Here is a 23,673-nt window from a genome sequence, read left to right on the forward strand (position 1 = left end):
GAGAGAGAGAGAGAGAGAGAGAGAGAGAGAGAGAGAGAGAGGAGAGAGAGGAGAGAGAGAGAGAGAGAGAGAGAGAGGAGAGAGAGAGAGAGAGAGAGAGAGAGAGAGAGAGAGAGAGAGAGAGAGAGAGAGAGAGAGAGAGAGAGAGAGAGTGCCTTTTAGTGACTCACTGACAAGCGTGACCAAAATCGTATTAGGGTCACAATGGGGTAGAGAAGCTCCCTTTTTTTCATACAAATCAATTCTCTCTCTCTCTCTTTCTCTTTCTCTTTCGTTCTACTCAGTCACAACTCTCCCCTCTCTCTCTTCTCCATTCCAACTATAATTTCCTCTCTTACGAAGAGACATTTCACTTACTGTAGGTATCTCATCGCTACAACCACTCGGTACGATAAATAATCATTCAGCGACACCCTTCAGCGATCTGAAGAGTGACCTTGGTCACCACGTGTGCCGATTCCTACCCTGACAAGCAGTCACATGATGGGGGGGGGGGTAAATGTAAACCACGGTGACAGCTGTGACAGGGGATGCGAGGGCTTGGCGTCCTTCCTGTGGCGACGACACATTCTTCATAATGTGCTTTCCTCCCACTCTACGCCATCCCTAATGCCTTTAAAAATAAATAAAGATTATTACCCCCTGTCCCTCGTATTGGAGCGCAGGCAGTCGGAACCCCCCTTCCCCCCACGACCCCTCCAGTCCAGTTGTGTTTTGTTTATGTAGATTCTTCTGGAAAAAGATGATTCATCGAGGCACAATGTCATGACATGGTTTCGACCGAGTGCCGGGGTTTGAAATCTAGACTAATCGATCATGAAGTTCGTAACAGAACCGATAAGAATCGATCCAAAAATACAAGTGACGCCAAAGCGTCTGAAACACTGTTTGATGGAGCCCAACATATAACCAGCCAAAAAAATGGGGAGGTCGGTCTCATCTCTGCCTTTCCCCCTTTTTATCCATATCAATCTTTCATCTCTCTGGCATTTATGACTGCCTCCTTCCATCTCCCTTTCCCTGACCTTATTTCTTTCCCTCCAAACCTTTGAACCCGTAATATCCCTTCCCCATCTCCTTTTCCTCTTCCCCCACCTCTCCTTTACACTGTACGCCAACCTAATTTTCTCTTCTCAGGGCCTCACTTTCTCCCTCTCTCTCTTTTTTTTTGTGGAAAGGGGGGACCTTGTAAGCTCTGGTAAGGAAGGTTAATCCCCTCATATTAGACCCCGGATTACAGGCCGAGTGTGTGTATGTGGGCATGCTGGTGTGTGGGCGTGCGTGTGTGTGTGTTTGCTTGTGTTTTCTGTGTGGGTCTGCAGGAAGGGTTTAGGGAATTCCTTGCTAGTTGTTAGCTCGGCCAAAGGGACTGGAGACACCATCCCAGGCAGGCCTTCAACATCACCAAATAGGACGGAGCGATTAGGAGCACTTTGAAGTTGGACGTCGTAATGTAGTGGCGAGCTCCCTGCCGAGGGGGAGATCAACAACACCAGATTGGATGTGCTGGTGTCCCATTGTGAGCGTCTCTCTCATTACGTTTGTGGGAAGCTTTGCTTGGCGAGACTGAAGTCGGTGACTTTGATGTCGGCGTCCATTACCTTTCGTCCTGTCCTGACATGAATGCGCGTTCAGGTGGCCATCGAAAAAAGGCTGGACTTTTTGGTGGCGTGCAAAAGAGCGCCTCGACCAGCGTGCTTGGTGACTAACGATAGAGGCCAGGCGAAGATGAAGATCTGTACTTTCTCAAGTTGATGGCCACTCCGATGGCGCTGACAATTACTGGGAGTTTGTTCCACAGCTGTGCATGCTTGAACAAATTTAGCCCCTCTCCCGACAGAATCACATAGTGGAATTGGTCACATGTTAAGAGTCATTAGTGTTATCTGTCTAAAGGGGTTATAAATCATCAATTATCAGTTTAAAGGAGTGTTTGTGAAAATTGCTTCGAATTTGCATGTACTCCCGCTTTCCTGTCTTGCCTTTCCCTTCTGTGCGAGGACTAAAATCAGCTGAAGGAATGTAACCATATGTTCAGCCATTTTTTAATGAACGTGTTAGGTTTGTGGTTTCCGAAACGACTCAATTACATCTCTCTCATTCCCTCTCCCTCCATCTCGCGGGTTGTCATATCACTTCAAAGTCGCACTCGCACGTTTGTTGAGATGCGTTTGATTTAATCACTCTCTCTCTCTCCCTCACAGGCTTTGTGGCAGACGATGCCTCCTTTCTTAGCCACAAATAAGCTTTTCGACTGAATGTCATGTTTGTCTATTCCACTAACCACTGTCTTCCCTGTGTGTGTTTGACTTGCTGAGAAGAAGAAAATAACTTTTTGCCAATTACCGCAACATTAACCTATTCTGTATCTCTCTCTCCTTCTTCCCTCATGCCTACTATTATAGAAGTGGAGCAGAAAGGTAACTAAATGCCGACTTCTTTCTTACACCTAGCTCTTTGTGTGCTACATGATTTTGGCTGGGTGATGGGGTTGCCATAGTAGCTTCCATATGTCATCTGCTCCCTGATGAACCTGTATGCTGCAAGCTGTGCATTGGCAGGTGGTGGGCTTGCCTTTCTGGGGAGCTGATATAGATGGTCACATGAGCTGAATATCAGTTAGCTTGTACACTGTAATGAGAAAATATTGACAGCACCTTCTGTTTTTCAATTTGTTGTTTTCCTAAATTCCATGAATTCCCAACGGCAATCACAATGTCCCTATCGAAATTCAGTGGTTCACACTGTATGAGACAAGCCTCTTTTTGACAATCAACTAAAGTGGTGCATTTTGGTTCTTGGTTTTTACTTAATCTTTTTTTCCCCCATGTTCCATCCAGAATATTTATTTTTAAAGCAATTGAAAGTTATTCCACTCTGGTTTTGCCAGCTGTCAGGTGTGCAAGAGACAATCGATAACGTGTTCAATAAACTGTCAGCATTTTAGATTATACCTCTAACATGATGATGTCTGGGAGCCTCTGGGAGCCCTAAAGTCAATGTTCCAGAATGATCTCAGACATGCACATTCATGCATCGCTGGCTCTGCATGGGAAACAGCTTGCCCTAACCCCCCCACGAGGGGTCCCTATTTGCTGATGGTCAAACAGGTCAAAGTAGAAAAGAGAGGGGCAGTTCCTGAACAGAAGGGACGACACCTCAAATAGTATTTCATGCCATCACATAACAAGTAATACACCCATACCCTATTCTGTGAAGTGGTGTAATAATTTGCAGATGACACATATTAGTTTGTCTCCTGTCAGCATGTGATGTTAGGTTATGAAAAGCCCAGTCAAACTCACATCCACATTTATGTTCCTATCTCACTCTTCAGCTCCAACCTAATACAGTAGTTACACTTCATTCTGCATGATTACTGCACTTCGCCCGAAGAAAATGATACCGGAAGAAGGTTGAAATGGCCTCATCCAGCTATATGATGGTATAATATCAGCCAGAGAAAATGCTGTTTACACACACAGCATCTTCCCCCGGCTCCTAATACCCTTTAATAACCTTCACGACCACCTGCATATCTGGTGTGGATAGCGCCATGCTATCCATGTCGGTTCTAAGCTTGCCTCCCTTAGTTTTGTTTTCCGCACCTCATCTGCCCTTGTTCAGTAAGGCCATAGTAGAGAGTTCAAGCTGCGCCGCGATATTGGCGGCACGTTATTCACAAGCAGGCGGACGATTTGTTTAATCTTGAAGAGATTAGAGAACCAGGGGAAGCATCCTCACGCACACAGCAGTGGCACACCTCTCGCCGACCGGAATCAAAGGAGCCCATTCCGTGTTTGGTGTTTACGGTGCAGAGTTGGGTGGATCACATCTGACAGAGGCGCTGGTAATCCTCAGTTGCGTTTCTCAGGGCTCTGGCCTGGCTGTGAGCACAGGCTCCACCGCTGTGGTCAGAAACCACACGGACAAAAGGGCCCCGCGATTTCAAAATGATAATTTGATGGGAGACGGGAAGGCAGGGGAGATAAATAAGAGGTGATGACACCCACCCGGGTTGGAATCGAAACCGAGCCGCTGCGGTAAGGCCTTGGTACACCCCCAGCCACACCTGATTTTAATCATTCCTTCTTTACTTTGGATTATTCCAGTGCTTTCCAAATCAGGCATTATCTGTGCTAATGTTTATAGTGTTAGAGGATGGCACCCCTCTAAGTATGTCATCACTGATTTCATCAGCGCACACAGTAAGTATATACAGCATTGTACTAAAAAGAGACTGTTTTTCTACTGGCACCTCCATTTTTCTCCTGAGAATGATGAGCGCTTTTACTTTTGCCCCTCTCTGTCTCCATAAATTATGTGCTTCGTATATTAAATTCACATGAGCAAGATTTAAATTCAAATGTAATCTTTTTATCAAGACAGCCGACTCGAATTTGACTCTGTCGGAGGTCCAAGACAATCCATTCTGGAACAGAAACCCCTTCAGCAAGAGACGCACCATATCGACTTCTGTAATGCATCACTATTGCTTTCATAAGAAATAAGGACCAGCTAGGTTGCAAATAATTATGTTAGAATGCAGGGGCATTGTCAATCATGGTGCCATTGACTGAAGATGTCTTTGTCTGAAATAATGGAAACATATTCTTGCATAATGATGACAAAATAAAGTACAGTAATTACTGGTTTTGTACCACCCCACTGCCAGTAATTTTTCTGAGCTATTAATCAAAATATATTAATGTGTTTTTTGGTGTAATTTCATAATGTTATAAATGAGGCATTCATACCTCACATGTAAAATAAGATGTGAAGGCAATCCAGGATGGAATATTATATATATTTTTCTCCAGACTGATCAGCACACTCATCTTATTGCAGGGTAAGGAAAGTGGAAGGTTAAATCCTTGTCTATGTTTCATGAATCACTTTCTCTTGCTGTCACATGAAAGCCAAAGCAAAGTATAATCTAATAAACCAACAAACATTTCCATTTGTTGATACCCTTCAAAAAGAACGAAACAAATCTCCTACATGATGAAATAGGAAATAGCTTGCGAATCCTTTTTTCATTGTGTTTCAACATGCTGTTGTTTCCATGTGTCTCTTTTCCATCTTCCACTGGGTACTGTCTCTGTGGCATACAAGCCAAAATAACTCTCTGCTCTGTCCTTTCCCCATTTTGGCTCCTCAGTATTCCTGTGCCCAGGCCTACTGCGAGGGGTGTACCAGAGCGAACACCTCTTTGAGTCGGACCACCAGTCTGGCGCCTGGTGCAAAGACCCCCTCCAAGCGTCTGATAAAATCTACTACATGCCCTGGACTCCCTACCGCACCGACACGCTCACAGAGTACTCCTCTAAGGAAGACTTCATTGCCGGGCGACCGACAACAACGTACAAGCTCCCTCACCGCGTGGACGGCACGGGCTTCGTGGTGTACGACGGCGCCCTGTTCTTCAACAAGGAGCGCACGCGCAACATTGTCAAGTTCGACCTGCGCACGCGCATCAAGAGCGGCGAGGCCATCATCGCCAACGCCAACTACCACGACACGTCGCCGTACCGCTGGGGCGGCAAGTCGGACATCGACCTGGCGGTGGACGAGAACGGCCTGTGGGTGATCTACGCCACGGAGCAGAACAACGGGCGCATGGTCATCAGCCAGCTGAACCCGTACACGCTGCGCGTGGAGGGCACCTGGGACACGGCGTACGACAAGCGCTCGGCATCCAACGCCTTCATGATCTGCGGCGTCCTGTACGTGGTGAAGACGGTGTACGAGGACGACGACAACGAGGCCACGGGGAACAAGATCGACTACATCTACAACACGGAGCTGAGCAAGGACGGCTTCCTGGACATCCCCTTCCCCAACTCCTACCAGTACATCGCCGCTGTGGATTACAATCCCAGAGACAACCTGCTGTACGTGTGGAACAACTACCACGTAGTCAAGTACTCACTGGATTTCGGGGCGTTGGACAATAGACAAGGTAGGCAAAGTTATTGTTATTATTATTGTATTATTTGTATTATTATTATTATTATTATTATTATTGTTCTATTGTATTATTATAATTCCTCTATGTTCAACTTCTGGTGTTTTGGCATTTGAAGACCTTTTGGCTGAGATGGTTTCATTATTTTTTTATTAGAACCAGTGAGGGAACTGATTCCTTCTAGAGCACCTACCTAAAGGTCTTTTTAGAAACACTGCATGTTGGAAGAGCAGTCACACTCTTTGAACTTGATATGGTGATTTAACATGGTGCGGCATTCTTGTATAACACAGCCTAGAAAGATTTGGCATAATGATTTGCACAATGTAAATCATTTAATTAGGGGAGTCAAAATAACTTGATAATTAGGAAATATATATATCATTATCCCATAAGTTGAAATTTTGCACCATGCTGAGTGTGTGGGAGGGTGATAATTAGGTACATAACAATCCTGGATGTCTCACCCTCCTTTTGTCATTCCATTCATTCTTCTAATGAACGGAGAATTCTAGAAACCAACCACACAGCAGCTGGGACGAAACGTGTGTGTGATGTGCTATTATGTTGTTGTCACAGGAGGAATTTTTTAGTAGAAGCGGAGCGATTCAGAACTACACACCTCCCCTTCTTTACCATGACATGAGTAGCCTCCACATGAAGAGGCTATGCAGTCATCACTGCATACGTTTCAGCGTGGTCTGGAGACATAATACATGGTATCAAGTATAATATCTAGAGGGGACTATGATGAATACCGTAAAAAAAAATAATATCTGTCCTTTTTGGTTCAGTGACTCTATCTAACCGTCTGTCATCAAGGAGCAAGTGACTACTTATATTCATATTATAAAAGCATAATTTCCTGGCTCCGTTGTTTGAATTATATATATATTCTTGAAAAACGTAACGTGCAGGTTGTGAAGCAGGGACAAAAAAATCTGTTTTGACACACCGAGATAATTCTTTGCGGTGCCTCATCAACAGCTTTAGTCAGAAATGTCACAAGTTATTTGACTGTGAAGTCTTTATACTATGCACCAGTGAAAATTGCTGCTCTCACCTGCTGCTTGTCAGTGATCGCTTTACTTTTATGCTTTTATAGACGAAAATGGCTGCAACCAACCCTTTCTACGTTGCACAGGCTCAAAGTCAAAGTTGAATTGTACAGCCTTTGTTCATCTTCATCTCTGATGAGTCGTCCACTCCCAGAAGCCCAGACGTATTCCTAATTGCCTCCCGAAACAGCCTTTCAACAGTTCTAAGAGTTCCTCGGTGCACTCTTTTATTAGATAGCTGTGTCAAGTAACTGTCTTTTAACAGAATATCTGGAGATTCTGTGCCATATTTGGTTTCAAACATCTATACTGTACACATTCACCCACCGACACACGCACATACATGCACACATTCTGTTCACACACACACACTCAAGTGCACACCCAAACACATGCGCACACACACACACATTCACATTATTCGTAGGTGTGTAGACAATACAGATGCTGCCTTATCATATCCAATAAAGTACAATAAGGCTGGTGTGTAATATGTCTTGATTCCAAACCGTTTGAATACCCGTTCTACCTGTTGTAGACCTGCAATGCCTTCCCTCAGTGTTGACAGTTGATTTCCATTGATGGAAATCTGTTTACCAAACCCTTGAGTGAACACTTCCACATAGTGAAGACGGATCAGTGAACCTTGCCTGACACCGGAACGGTTTATCTCCATGAGCTAAAGGCCCAGGAGCTCGTACAGGCACTCTGGAGACCGGGGTTCCAAACCAGCCCGTCACAGGGACCATAATAGTCGTCTAAGACATCCTGGAACCAAGCTGAGTCCCCGAGGTTGTGCTCTCTACCCCCCAAGGACTGCTGCCACAGTTCACAGCATGTTCGGAGTTAACACCTCCTGTGAGGCAGGGTGGTGTGAGATATTCCTACACGGGCTGCTTACCACCTGTGTACCGACCCCCCCTCCCCCTTCAGGCCCCCAGGCCTCCGCCCCCACGCAACTGCTGAGGGCACTGCAACGCATGATCTGCCCAGCCAATGGGGCATGGGATATGGGCAATGGAGCAGTCGAGCTGTTCCTGGGATCACAGCTGGGTCTCGAGTCGGCACGCCACAGCACAGTCGGGGCACGGCGCGCACACATCCAGAACAGGGCAGGGTATTTTTAGGAAGCGGGGATATATTGTGGAAGGGCATGTGTGGTACCGTATAGCCTATGTGCAGTACTGTTGTTTGAAGGTAATTACTTCCTATGGGTTGCCTTTGTCTGGTAAAATATAACAATTTTGAAATACTATGTGCCAGTGGATCAGTGGATTCAACATTATTATGAAGGTGTTTTTTCAGAGGATAGTGTCTGTTAAAATTCAGTCTTAAGAGACAGATGTTGTCAAGGACAAGAAGAAGATATGGGAAAAAAAATACCAGTCCATTTCCATGACGACCACATTGGTAAATCAGTCGTGTCTAAAAATGCAAGCATTTTGCAAAAATAATTGAATTATTATTTTTTAAACAGCCAGCATTGTAAAGCCTTTCTTTTCCCTCTATTCTCAGATTCAATAGCGAGAGAGAGAAAGAGCAAGGAAGACAATATATATATATTTTTTTGTTGTTGAAAAATTCTTCTTTACAAAGTCTCAGAAACACATTCAAATACAAAATATTAGCTACACATACTTTACTTTCATTTATTTATCGACACCCAGAACCAAGGGATTGGAATGTCCTCCAGTGTGTTATACTATGTGTGGAGAAATGGAAGAAGTGAGTATATAACACATCGCGTAAAATACAGAAACATGAAACATGACAGCATACTAAATTCAAGATGTGTGTTTTCAAGACTTTATCAGACACACACACACACACACACACGGGCAAGCACAGGCACACAGTAATCCTGTTGGTGTCTGCTACACTGGGCAGACAGAAGTCCAGAGGGCTACTTAGTGCAAGCAGTCACTTGAGAGAATTCGCCCTGCTTCAGACACCTGCCACTGGTGTGCCCTGCTGTGTGTGTGTGTGTGTGTGTCTGCATGCGTGTGCATGTCCACACATGCTTTTCTTCCTTCAACTCTCCAAAGAAGCCGTCATTTATGCATATTGGTCAGTGAAATGCAACCTAACCATGTTTCACCCCACTTGGGGCTTTTGAAATGCGTCATCATGTTAATTCGATGAGATGGGGGGGGTACTATACATCCCCCACTCCCTGTACTGTACACCCCCTCAACTTGTCATCTTTCATTTGTTCCCCGTAGCCTGAATCCACCTTTGATCGCTGTATCGTCCAGTCGGGTCGACAACCCCGGTCCCCTATCTCGTCCATGCCATCTGCATGAGCCAGGATGCACAGTTGGCCTAGCCCACCCCCTCCTTGTCTAGCTTCCCTGTAATCTTGCCACATGTTGCCATCTGGCCGGGGCAGTGTGCCAGTCATGCCAGAGGGAGCCCGAGGCGGCGCCCACCGACCTTCGTACGGAAGCTGGCGTGTTTCAGGGGCTCGCCGGCCCATCTTGGCGCTGTCAGCAGTAACACAGACTTGCTTAATTGAATAAGTGCGGCTAACCAGTAAATTCGGCCTGGCAGAGTCGTTATTCTAAGGGGGGGCATGTCGAAGCAGCGGGGCTATTTAAAACGCAACCTGTTGCCCTTTGACCTTGCTGGGGATCGTTTTGAATCCAGACACTCGTGGAGAGCCATCGGTTTGAAATAAGTCAATTAGTGGCAGTCATTCCTTCATAGATTAACCTGAGGTCAGAGTTCAGTTTTGTAGAACGAATTAGCAGAGGCTGCTACTTTCCCTAGTCGCTTCTGCTGTTTTTTTTCTTCTTTTGGCTGACTTTGAATCTTGGGAAGGGCTGTTGGAGGGGAATGAAAACAGCGCCCTCTATCCTCAAGAGACCTCTTAGCTTCAATGTTTGTGTTGCTATTCTCTGGCTCCCAACCTTTGTGCAAGCAGCCTATTTCTGCAAACAATGCCTTCACACATGGCTTCTCCAGTGTCCCTACTCTGCCCCCACTCCAAGGGAAAAAGGGGGTTTAATCATGCTGTATGTAGCTGGGCAGGTTTATCCGGCTTGGCAAAAGGAGCTACATGCTTTTTGCAGGTCCTGGTGCCCCTGTGTAGCATAGGGCAGTCGGTTCCCAGGGTAATCCACTCACAAGACAGGGTTTAGGCTTTAAGATTACAAAGGCTGTTTATTTTTTCCTGTCGACATTTGCACGTGTGCACTGTACACACACACAAATACAACAGTAGAGTGTTAGTAATCGAGATAGAGATTTGTTGCATAGCAATGCTGGGGCTATCCTTAAAGATGTGTTCTAGTTAGCTAAATGCCTGTGTGGATGTCTGCTTAAATATCACAATTTATTCATCGTTGTCCCCTTTTCTTTAATTCCCTAGCAATACAGCAATAATAACCTTTTACAAAAACCCTGCTTATCAAATTCCGTATACATAGAATATTAGTTTGAATATTTGACATACAACACGTCATTCATACAGCCCCATTCCAGATCCCTGGTTCTCGTCCCACATCGCTGTGGTGTGCAGTCGTTCATCTTCCTCCTGTGCTCATACCCCGGTTCAGATCTCATACACAGCTCACCTGTGTAGTCAGAGTGGCTGACATGCCATCCTTCACTCAGGGCCAACACACCATCCATCTCACCCCGACACATGCAGAAATTGGGAAAAAAAGAAGAAAAAGACATGTATTCAGGGTGAAAAATAAGCTCGTGATTTTGAGAGGGTGGACTCAAAATTGCTGCGTGTGTGTTTGTGTGTGTGCGGAGAACCGCACAGCCTGTGCGTGTCGTGCACAGTGTGCTGCTTGCAGTCGTCTAGCCAATCGGGACAAGACATCGTCTGGAATCGAAAACTGCCCCGTGAACTTTTGCGACCCCCCCGGAAACTTTTTTCCACCCGTGTCTCTCCTTCGGGGTGATCAGTCGAGTGGATCTGGCCCACTGTGGTTGCCTTTGAAGCACTAAATCCCCCCTTATGAGCAGTGCCGGAGTACTCGCCATAGATCTTTGTACCCTCCGACTGCTTGGCTCCATCGGACAACAGTGTTCAAAAATCTAACCCGGGGCTTTTTGCCTGTGAGCGAGACTCCTTGTACCCCCTTCCTTCCTCTCCCCTCGTTCCTCCCCTCCTCGACTGTGGGTTTTTCACCGTGCGGCAGCTGATATGGCTCAGGTCTCGGGGCCCTCGGGGCCCTTAGAAAGATCCGGAGAGCTCACAGCACCCCTAATTTCAGGAGTGTGTGTGTGTGTTCTGTTTCAGTGAGTGCCTGTGCGATGGGTGCCGTATGTTTTTCGCTGCTCCGGGCACGCGTGCCATCCGCTCGCAGGCTCTGGCCGCGTCACGCGCAAGGGGCCGTGCATGCGCCCGCGCGTCAGCTCGCGTTAGCGTCCGAGCCGCGGTTTTTCCCCCTCGTCGTCCCGCTCTGGGCTTCCTGATCGCTGCGGCGCGTATGTTCCATCCCAACGCCGTGTGACCTCCAGCGCTGCCCTCCGTAGTCCGGGGAAGCTCCAGGGAAGGAGGAATTAATTGCCAAACAATGCATAGCCTCCCTCCATTACCTCCTCCATCATGTCAGATGGTATCTGAGCATTACCGGATGTCGGGACGCATAATTTACCACAGGGCCCACTTTGACAGATTTGTGGGCCCCTGCCACAAAAGGCCCATTACGAGACAGGAGTTTTATCATCATTTAACAGTATATCTCCCTCTAGCTCAGCTTTCCTGGGCGTACGTTGGATTTTTGGGGGATCGAGTGACGCACGTGTGGGGGAACTCACGGCCTGGCTGTCGAATGAACCGTGTCATAACATGCCATGGGTTGATGGTTTGTGGAATATTTTACTGAGTATATTGTGTAAGTTGATTCCTAATTTTCATATGGTTCAAGGATTGTTGTTTTTTTTGTTCATGTGTTACGAGACATTTTGTTGAGACTCTCCCACATTTTCTTTGGGAGATTACATGATCTTGTGTAACAGTAGTTAATCATAGTTTGATATAGATTTGTGTCAAATAAAAATATTTAATGGATCACGTCGCAAATAACCGAGAGCTAGAGTTTTATTGCCTCAACGTCCGTCTTGGACAATCATGGACTAAATGTATTTCTTTCCAGAATTGTGTTGGTCATTTTTCTGAAGGGCTTCCGGAGATTTATTTCATGGAGCCAAACCCCAGTGGTAGTCTGAGTTTCAGGACATTTCCTCAAAGGGATGTACCCAAGCATGGAGGTGTGAGCACAGTGCAAATGCTAACAACGGGAGATAATCGAGTTCAAGCTGAGACAGGTGAAAGGAAGGTAACATCCAGCAAGGCGGTCTATTTCACATCCTCTTCAAACGTCGCTCTTTTCATCTCCAGTCTGCTAAGTTCTTAAGCCAGCTAGACTGAAGCCCTGACAGAAATTATAAAGTCGTAGAAACTGGGTTCATAAAAAAAAAATGGTGTCCCTCCTGAAGCTTGGAAGACTAACTCTAAACGCCTTAAGCCAAACAGGAAGAGAAGCTGAGACTAATTAGCCAGAACTCCTGCTTTGAAATAAAGAGCCCGGCTCTTGTGCAGAGTGCGCCGGTGCAAACAGACGGCATTCGCGTGGTGAGGGGGACGTTACATAAGATACAGCGTGGTGTAGTGTGACAGATGATATTTGAGCTTGTTGTTTGATGAAATGCAAGAGACGGGCAATTCATGAGGTAGAAAATGTCTTGTCACCATACATGACGATAGAGGTGGTTGTTTGTTCAGCGACGGATTTGAAATACATCCATTATTAATGAACATCAGAGTGGAAGAGATCAATACAAGCATGGTGTTTTAACTTGTTGGAATTGATTGCCTGGGTTTGGGGTTCTAGATTATGGCATATGGGATATAATCATTCTTTCTATATATTTTTTTATGACATGGAAATATTGACAGATGGTGGTATTGTTGGCAAGGAGAATGATGAAAATATGATGGTAGAACGGTGATTCTTTATTGACTTTCCAACCCTTGCCCCTTTGCAACCCTAATTGTCGGTGAAAGTGGCCATCTTGAATTCACCACAACCTTCCTTGGAGTCAGCTCTCATTATGTTTTGCTCCTCCGAAGAGCACTCTTGGCACGGTGGATTCACACCATCTTGAGGTTTAACTGACTTACTGAGGCCTGAAATGAGAACACTAAAGCAACAAGGCAAGAAGAAGAGGTCACTCAAGCCTCTCTTCACTGAGGGTTATGTTCCCTCCAAAAAACACAAAGAAAAACCCCCTCCCATGCTAAATATTTTAGTACTTCCTGGAGCCTGTAGGATTAAGGACAACTCCTAGCATACAAAGGTCATATTCACAGAGCCAGTGAACTTGAACCCCACTGGAGGTGGTTGCCCCCAGACAGAATAAGCAAAAGCTACACGTCCTTGTGTCTGTGAAGCTTGTGTTTTCCCAAAACAGAAATGTCTCCTGACCTGCTTGTCTCTTCTTAAACACCTCATGCAAAAAACGCAGGATAGCTCAAGGACTCTGCACTCCTCTCAGTCGTCCTATGCTAATCCTAGAGCAATAGAGAATAGTTCAGCAACAAATTTTGACTCAGCATTTTGATGCAGTGGACAGAATAAAAACTAGTGGATCAGGACATCTTTTTTGGTGTCCCGCATACTTAATGTGTTGTTTGTAAATTTCTATAAGACTCTTGTCTTTTTGTAGGGAGACAGTAAAAGCCTAGTTCAGGAAATGATGTATAATATTTAATAAAATATATAATTTTATATACGCCGCCTCAATCTCACCCATTCAGAATGGGAGCCATATTGACGTTCTCAACCACATCTGTCATTCCCTTATCCTAATTGGCCGCTCTTCCCACCTTGTTAACCATTGCTTATCTCAGATCCTGCAATGTGACCCCATTGGCCTCAACAGAAAAGCCCATCTCCATGAAATGATTTCCATTCTGGTCTCGTTCTACACTTATGGTCTACACATGCACCTCATCCACCAAACTCATGTGGTTCATCTCAGAGAAATTACATTTAGACTACCTTCCTGTCCTGTGCCAAGCGAGATAGGCAAGATATGCAGGGCTCCCGTAAGCAATAAATGAATAAATAAACGTTCATGAATAATTCGAAATACAAATGATGTCCTTGGTGATATTTCTGTTATACTGTAGCATGTGATGATTTTTTGGCCATTGGGACTGTTGAAAGTGGTGGAACATATTATGGTTAATTTGTAAGCAGTTTTTTCAGGCTTTGTACCGTCGTTGCCGATGGCGATGGGAATATATTTTCAGCCCAGTGGAGCCGTTCAATACCTGTTTCTGGGTCTGTGAGATGTTCAATAGACAATGTGGCCCAGACGTGCCCAGACGAGGAAGGTCCATACAAGTGCGTGCGTTCACTAATATAGTTATATGTTCCTGCAATGTCTACTTTTCTGTGCTTCTGTGAGGAGACGTCCACAATTTGACATCATAAGAATTGGCTGTGGCAGAAAGAAAACAAGTCTATGTCGCCCCTGCTGCTGTTGTGATTAAATAGGAGCCTGGTTAATGCCACAAGGAGATGCATTCTTGATGGAGTGTCTCCACAGCGGTGTACCCAGATACCGAGGGATCTTTAAAACACCTCCACACACTACTTGTTGACACAGCAACAACAACAACTACTTTATCAGTCTCAAGGGTTACCACGGATATGGTGGCTTTAATAAACTAACAATCACTTTAATTGCTGGGGGGGAGGGGGGCTTGTGGGAATGGAAGACTTTTTTGCATGTTTAGAAATCGTGTATCAACAAGTCAGTGAATGTACATTTTGGAGACTTTGCTTCTACAGTGGCCTGCACATTATGTGTGTACAACTGTTATTTAACTGGCAATATATGGCAATGATGTGTCCTTGTATCGTACTGTTTGCCTCCCATGTGTAACACTCCTGGTGACTCTTTTACATTGTTGAAGAGCAAGCCTCACACCTACGCCAAGTGGCCTGATTTAATTCCTGTTGTTATCTGAAGATCAGTGCCATTGATCATGTTTGTCAGTTGTATTATATCTGTGCATGAGGGGAGAGGGGAGGCACGTATGAAATTGCATTTCGAGTAGATTGTAGCTCCGTTGTAACGAAGGGATCGGCCATCCCCGGGGAAGGGGGATCCCCCAGGGTCCTAGTGTGCTTCCTGTTTGCTGGTGTCCCCAATAGCAAAGACAATAGCAGGAACTGTGAGATGGAGGTGGATTGTTAGAACACCACCGTAACATGTGGGTGCTTTGGCATTGATCCATCTACTGCGCTAAACCTACCCCCCCCCCCCCACACACACACACACACACACAAACACACACACACACCTCACCCTCTGGTAGTGTTGTAAAGCTTGACCCTATCACCCTGCCCTCTGCCCCTTCGGCAGCTAAACCCAGACCACACATTTATAAAACACTGGTTTCTGAATACATTTCAGACTCTTATTTTCCAATCAGTGACACTGAGGGAGGCTGCGAGAGGGAGAAGGGGGCTGGGTGGGGGTAGGGGTAGGGCAGACGGAATGATTGACGATGTTGGTCACAGGAGGCTTGGGACGATGAGGTCGTTGTCTGCGTGCGCGCGTGTGTGTTTGGTTGTGCGCACCCGGACGTGAAAGAAGCTTCTCTGATGCGGTGGTATGGGATGTACACGCACAAGCCCTTCCTTAGTCGAGCATCTCAACGAGGGTCTCATCCGACGAGCTAGCGTCCCCCGCCTATCCATCCGAATGCACCCCTCACCAGGTGGCCATCACAAAACACCACACAACAGGCCCCCATAACAGAATGGCACGCAAGCACCAGTGTTGTTATTGACTTGTTCGAAAGTGCTCAACACAAAAGAAGCTCTCGGTGTCCAAGCTGCACACCACAGCAGGAAATAGATGCCTGTGTGCGTTAGCTTAGCCATGGGAGGGAGCAAGCACATCCACGCCGCACCTGCCAGCTCCAATTGATCCAGTTTGAACTATCTCCTCTTAAACCCACACCAGGGGGATAGGACAATGGAACACCCCCCCCCCCCCCACCCTCCCCCCACGAGGACATTTTTTTTTCCCCCTCCATCAGGCCTGAAATGAATTTGCTTCTGAGACACAAATGAACTGTGACTGGGAAAAAAAGACATTGCGAGTTTTCTTTTCCTTCATGGTCCTCCATCCCTCTTCCATTCAGAATGCACCTTTTCTTTCTCACTCAACTGTACTGGAAAAACAGCTTTTATTTTTTTGAAAATTGGTCCACTTACTCTCTTTTCTTCCTCCTCTCTCTCTCTCTCTCTCTCTCTCTCTCGCTCTCTCTCGCTCTCGCTCACTCTCGCTCACTCTCCCTCTCCTCTCTTTCTTGTTACCAGATTCTTCTTCGTCCGTGATGGTGTTCATGGACACCACCACCACGCGGACCACAACGCGGCCCAGCACCGTCTCCACGACGACCGCCACCACCTCAGCCTCCTCCTCCTCGACCACGACCACCAGGTCTGCCATGACGACGCCGGTTGCCCAGCGACCGCAGACCACCTCCACGACCACCCTCTCTCCCCAGCCACCAGAAGAGGGCAGCGTCCCGGAGGTCAACACCAGGTTGTCCCCGTCCTCCAAACTGCCCAACATCGGCATAGAGTACTGCAACCCCATGGTGATGTCCGACATCAACTGGCCAAAGACACGCCAAGGACTGGTGGCCAAACAGTCCTGCCCACCCGGAACTCTAGGTATGGTTCTGCAATACAGTTCCTAATAAGATGACATCATCATCACATTATGACCTGTATTTGACAGGTTTTTCAAAACGTTGTTTTACAGGTTTTGAAATGACATATCTGTCTGCGTTTCAGAATGACTAATAACATTTTGTGGATCCTCACATCACCAGATAATAATCAATACATTATGAGAAAATAAGACATCTGCAGCATTTTCCCTCTGTGGGTCATTGAGTCGCCCCTCCCCTCAGCTCTGTGTGCTGGCTTCCGTATCAGTGTTTCCCCTATCATTATATTAGGGGGAACTTGACCCCCCCTGGATGGTCAAGTTAATAATTAAAAAAATATACATATATATCTATATTTTTTTTTATATATATATATTTTTTAATATATATATATCGCCAGATCACAAAATAAGTCATTTAAGGTTACCTTTCCTATACAACAGGTCTATAGCTTGCTCTTTTATTAAACAAACTAAATGAGCTTATGTTATTTATCTTATTTACACAACGGTATGTCATTTCTGTCTCTACATGGTCACCGCCCACTGCGTATTATTATCAGCCGACAGCTGATTGGCTGTAAAGTACAGTAAAGTATGGTGTTGTAAAGTGCACAACAGGCTTCCTCAGACCCCAAGTCTGTAGTTGGGTATGCAATTTAATTTGCTTCTAGCCTAGTGTGCCACGCAGTGGAAGGTGGTTAAAGATAGCCAGCTACCTCGCCTGGACCATAGGAACGAGCCACCATCGCCACTTTCCTGGAAACCAATTATCTTAATGGCTAAGTGTTGGAACACGTGTGTGTGTTTTCAAGGACAAGCGCACGCTTTCCCCCACTTCATCTGGTCCCTGCCCTGGTCCCGACAAAAGGAATAAGCAACAACCCGTTGAAAACGACAGGCAGAAGTGAAATGGCAAATAAAGGTAGAACGCGGTACACACGCATGCGGTTTCAGATTCAACAACTAAACTGAGCAAAGATAAAGGTACCGGTGTATTTCCAAAAGGAAGGGCTCCTAGACCGAAGCTGTTAGTTTGTAGATGGGGAACGAGGTGCCTGAGATGGCGTCAGCGGCGGTAGTTCGTCGAGGGTGGGCGCAGTCTCTTGTCTTGGCTCAGCTCCTCATTAATAGGCGACACCAAAGCCCCACTGAGACCCCGCGAACGGCTGCGCGCTGGCAAAGTAAGGGGGGGGGGCACAAACCATACACACTACCCCCCCGCCTCCCCCATCCAGGCCCCCTCACGCTCCACGTTCTTCAAAGCCGTCACACTTCAGACGACTTTGCCGAGCAGAGGACGACTTTACGAGTTTCCTCAGCCTCCCTTTGAAAGTTCCTCGAATCCTTCCATCTCGCTCGCTCGGTCGCTATCTCTATCTCTCTCTCTAACTCTCTCGCTCTCTCTCTCTTCATCTCCTGCTCTTCTCTCTCGCGCTCTCTCCAATTCTCCTTCCCACTCGTCTCTCCCCTTCTCAGGTCGAGCCCCATCTGATAAATCCATCAAGCTTCAGGCAGTTCAAGGAGGACTGGCGAGGAAATGATATGTCAGTCAAGGTTTTATATCGGTTAATGTTAGCTGTCTCTCTCGTCTCCCCAAGACAAGGGCGTCTCAACACCGACATGTTCCTTTAATGGAGTCGCTGATGAGTTTATAAAGAAGAAGCCATTTCGGGAGGAGCTCAGAACGTTAACTTGTTAACTCGGGTATACGAATGTTCCGTCCTTCCAATGTCAAACCGTTGACATTGGCAGTCAACCCAGCATTCAGGATTTAAAGGAGTCATTTAGCTGAGGTGAGGTTAAATTTGATCAGTCAGAGGACTCATTTGGATATAGGCAACCTGATTTCAACTGGCCTTATTTTGAGTCAGTTTGTGGCCCAAGAGAGACACAAACACACACACACACACTCCTTAAAACACACACACACACCCGTCTCCTCACATCATCTTCAGCAGTGGTGGTCTCCCTAAGGCTGCACTAATTGACCTTTCATAATGAACTCGAGGATATCAGACTTAATTGGAACCCAGTTCGGTGTCTTTTCTCCAGGAGTTCAGCTGTCACAGAAATTCAACCCACTCTGTTGTATTACTCACACACTTAATTATAATACACATACACACACATGCCCACACACTCTGTCTGAGCTGTCTCTGCACGCTCAAAATGTCTTCACTCACAATCACCTCTCTCGATTCCATTTACTGATAAAACCATTCATTTACCATTCATCGTTTTTATCCATCTCAAATCTTCATTGGCAATTTGCTATGAAGATATGCTTCAGAGATTTAAAGTACGTATGCCGTTGGACCGGGTGCTGCGTTTCGACCCGTTCTTCCTGTGGGACACACTGCTACATCAACAAGGTAATGTGCTGTGGTCTGGAAACTTGAACAGGGAGAACTGACAATGAGGACATCTGGACAGACCAAGAACAGAGTCCGCATTTCGCTGGGTTCCTTCAGTAACGATGGGACACACTGCACACAGCAGGAACGTGCTGCACATCCTGGAGCATCTTTAGCCCTATGTAAAACACGCTGTTTGTTCCTCTCTGTCTCTCCCAGGTGTGGCCCTGTATACCTGCATGGGCCCCGACGGCTATTGGGACCCCCAGGGGCCAGACCTCAGCAACTGCACCTCCCCCTGGGTGAACCACATCAGCCAGAAGGTAAGGACCCGCCACCCCCACCACATCCACATCCCTCATGTCCAAATGGACCACCTCGAAGGCAAGGTTTTTGGTGAAAAACGTTTACGATTTTTTAAATTGGAAAGAGATATATATGCTATTATGAAAGGTAAGCTGTCTCTCCATGGAGAACGCCGTGTCTACTTAGTTGTTCTTTACCCTGGTACTAATTTTCTTCTGAAGCGCACATTCAAGTCTGGCTAAAGGTACTCCATCCTCAAGGACTGCTTCAGAAGACATCCGCTTTAGATCGATTTCCATTGTAGTAGCCGCAACAACGGCAAAGGTGTCGAGAGCATTTTTCGAAGATTATTCAAGCCATGTTTTTCCCTTCTTTCGTATTTGAGCTTAAACCCGAAGGATGTGTTATTACCGTTTAACAGAGCAGTGTTCCGAGCGCACGCCCCTGGCCACCCGGTGTTTAAATCTAGATCGCGCCAGTCCAGATGGAGAGCGCGGTTAGCGGTGCGCGCGCAGTCGTAGCGACTCACACGCTGTTTATGAATTACAGGGAACGTCAGAGCGCCGCCTGTGAAACTCCCGCCGCCCCGAGGCGTGGAGGCAATAACACTTAGGAGCCTCTCCACAGCGCAAGCCCTAGCCCATTAACCAAACGGCAGTTTGTGGATATACATAGAGAGAACAAGTGTGTCAAAGGAAGGAGAAATAGGCAAAATAGAGTGGAGGGTCGGCGGGCGTGCGGGGGGTTGGGGGGGGGGAGGGAACTGCCACCGAGTGCCATTTTGTTGCGAGTCTGGTTAACTCTCCAAGCTTTTCTTCAGTTCAGTCACGACAATCACGTATTGATTAAACCATTCATTGCAATGGAAATAGGTTTATGTTTGGCTGTTTGGTTCTATCTAAGGACAAACCCTCTGCCTTGTAGCATAGCACTAACAAGGCCGGGAGCATCGGATATACATCCCCCGGTGGACAGGAAATCAAACAAAATGTATACCTTTTAACAAGCACAGTCAAAAGGCTTCACAGAGCATTAACGACATATTGTACTGATGATACAGAAGACAGTATGGAGGAGCTGGGGATGGTGGCAGAAATGGCATGAAATGCAGGTACGCAGCAACGCATGATGCGTGAGCGTGTGTGTCCGGGTCTTTGAATGCATGCAGTATTCAAGTCCTCTGAAGGGGAAGGCCTAGACTTTCAATTAGCACACAGGTTAATGAGTATCAGCCTTAGTCTCATGCTTGACCCGGCTTCGCCACATGCAGTGTACCCTTACGAGTTCTCAGAACTCATTGCGACTGATACCGATGTATCATACTAGCGTGCCACCTGAACAAGCAAGCCAAACTCAAAGCATTCTTGTCTTTGTGTGGATTTAAAATAAATAATAATGTATCATTGTGGGAGTGACGAAAAGACTGTGGATTCATTTTTAACGTAAGTGTTATTAATCTTTATTAGGCAAATTAGACATGAGTGATGTTCCTGTCAGCTCCCTTTGTCGCCGTGGAGATGGGGAATGTAAATGAAGATCAACCTGTCAGCCGTCCCAGAATTCCGTCTGGCGCTCCCTCTCCTCGCCACTATCCATGGCTCCTCTCATTAACCGAAAGACACAGCGAGAGAGAGAAAGAGAGAGAGAGAGAGAGAGAGAGAGAGAGAGGGAGAGGGAGATAAACTGAGAGGGAGAGTCTGAGGAGTGGAAAAACATTGACAGATCTCACTTTCTCTCGCTCTCTCTCTTTCTCTCGCTCGCTCTTCTCGTTTACAGGGACATTTAAAGACGTCGACAAAGTGAGAGGGGGAGAACTTTTAGAGGCACGCACACCCGCACGCACTTACACACAGGGATTAGATTCTCGAAGAAAGCCCAATTAAGTCTGTGTAATTGGTTCTGCTAATAAACTGAGAGGCAATGATTGCTAGTGATGGCCAAGTAAATCGAGAGAGGCTTCTCTGTGGTGGACGCTGCCATCGTCCTCCTAATGCATCTATTAATCAAGCACAAGAGGTCATGGGTTGACCACCATCTCACCACACCCCAATTTACACCCTGAAAGAAGCACCAATTGTAATTAAGTCATCCCAAAATACTGTACTGGAATGAAAAGGGCATTGCAAGGGAAACCTGTTGACACATCTGCAGCTATGAGTTATGTTGAGGCTTCAGCAGTGTCAGTTCAGAAAAATAACTCCCTACCTGTCCTTTTGGTGTTCGCCCAACGCTGAAAAGAACACTGTGTGCTTCAAGCAAGGGAAGGCAGCTGTTTTGTCTGTTGTTACTGCCTTATCCTTGGTATTGGAAAAAGGTAAGAGGATTTTCTGAGATACCCAACTGAAGCTTGTTGTCAAAACACATTTAAGTAGAATTTGTTTCGACAAAAAACTAAACAATTAAAGCACCCTCCAGGTGAATGAAATGGGCACTTCCTCAATAAATAGATAAGGCCCATTCAGTTCAACAGCCAGACAGCAAAGCCAACAGAACTATTGAGTGTGCACTTTTATATTAAAAGCCATTGAAAAGAAGAAAAAAATCCAATGAAAAGCTGCCAACAAATAGCCATTTAAAATGGGTTCTCTTCTACATCATTAGGCTCCTGCATGCCAGAGATATACATTGCAATTTAAAAGCCAAGAGACAGAGACTTGCGAACTACAAAGCATCGGTTTGTGGGCTAATGGAGACGCTCATTAGCAAACAAACAGAAAATTCCGTAGCTGGAGGAGAGGCTTAATTAAAATGTGTTTTTTTTTTTTTTTTTTTTTTATTCTTCTTCCTTTCCCAGAACATAAATAGGTAGTGGTATACCTCACAAGAGGCAACCAGTAAGAGGTTTGATCTTGCGATATAAAGAAACATGCCCCTCTCACCGTTGCATGCATGTAAAAACAATCCCTTTGGGATAGACATGGATATACGAAGAGAGAGAGAGAGAGTATACTGTACACACACACACACATTCATTAATCAATGTATGGTATGTTTGTCTCAAGGCATCTGAAGAACAATTGAAAAGTCACTGATGTTTTTGTGTTGCGACAGACCTCTATTTGAAAGTCCAAGAAATTGTCACGTAATCTCACATGAGATTACAAACATCAGGCAAAATGATATTCTGCTCTGGCTTCATATTGTGCGTGACATTTTCTCCCCTTTAAGCTACCACCTTTTAGCTTCACGCTAGTGATCAGTTCCTATGGGGAATTATTATTATTTCATGGCTGACTTCATAATTGCTTTCTGATACAGCCAGGCACTTTCAGTCAATTGAACACCGCCCTAACTATAGTTATAATAAAAATGTTGGTGAACTCACAAAATGTAAGTACAAGCTGAAAAACATCCATTTAATCTTATACAGGTATAGAGATAGGCATGGATATGTTAGGGGTTTATTCAGTTCCATTTGTGCCCTTGAACTGTATTGTTTCTTATGTAGATTGTGTCTGTTGCTACCGTATATAATTGGCATATATTGATCCCAGATGTACTGTAAAGTCCTGTGTGTGTGCATATGTGAAAACAATCCACATTTTTCCCTTCTCTCTTTTATTTTCTTTTCTTGATCCCAGCTGAGAGCTGGAGAGACTGCCGCTGTCATAGCCAGGGAACTGGCAGAGCAAACCAAGAGTCCGCTCCAGGCGGGGGATATCACCTACACCGTCAAAGCCATGGGTCAGCTGGTGGATCTACTGGACGTGCAGCTGAGAAACCTCACCCCTGGAGGCAAAGATAGCGCTGCCCGCAGCCTAAACAAAGTAGGTGTCACCAGATGCCCGGGGAAAAGAATGGTTTTGTCCTAAACCTGATGACCGATGGCTTTCCTCGCTTGCCTTTTTCGAGTATATGTAGGTCTGTGACAGACCTTGACAAATGCGACAACAGAAATGTTGAGGTTAATGCTCAAGGTAACCAAGTTATTGCTTGCCTATCTGCGTGGACCAGATCTGTGATAGGGGCTACACATTAAAAAGGAAAGACATTTTATCGAATTGATTAAGTGCCAGAGACGAATACTGTTTCTCAGAATGTGCACCCCTCTTTCTTGTTGGTGTTTCACTGGCTGACGCCTGCCAAAACGACTTCAAACCAGTCAAACCTGAACAGCAGGTTTTGTTTTAATGATGTGCTCTTCGGCCCACCACTGTCATCCGGAATAATAGCCCATGTAGCGATGCCTCGCACTCTCGAAAACAACCCACCTGACACGAGGTGTGGGAGCAGGGTCTCACCTCATAGTGTTAAAAATGAAAAG

At 45.9% G+C, this 23,673-nt stretch overlaps 1 protein-coding gene across 1 annotated transcript in view; it reads left to right on the forward strand.

Moving 5' to 3' along the window:
• Positions 1-5,148: 5,148 nt before the first annotated feature.
• Positions 5,149-23,673, forward strand: part of LOC136938980 (adhesion G protein-coupled receptor L3-like) — a gene marked incomplete at its 5' end in the record, with an annotated part of 68,532 nt that continues 50,007 nt past the window's right edge. The window contains 4 exons of the mRNA XM_067231846.1: positions 5,149-5,962; positions 16,389-16,748; positions 19,323-19,426; positions 22,991-23,176. Coding sequence (XP_067087947.1) covers positions 5,149-5,962; positions 16,389-16,748; positions 19,323-19,426; positions 22,991-23,176 — 1,464 coding nt within the window. The remainder of the gene's footprint in view (positions 5,963-16,388; positions 16,749-19,322; positions 19,427-22,990; positions 23,177-23,673) is intronic.

Source organism: Osmerus mordax, assembly GCF_038355195.1.
Source record: "Osmerus mordax isolate fOsmMor3 chromosome 23 unlocalized genomic scaffold, fOsmMor3.pri SUPER_23_unloc_3, whole genome shotgun sequence".
Lineage (NCBI taxonomy): Eukaryota > Metazoa > Chordata > Actinopteri > Osmeriformes > Osmeridae > Osmerus > Osmerus mordax.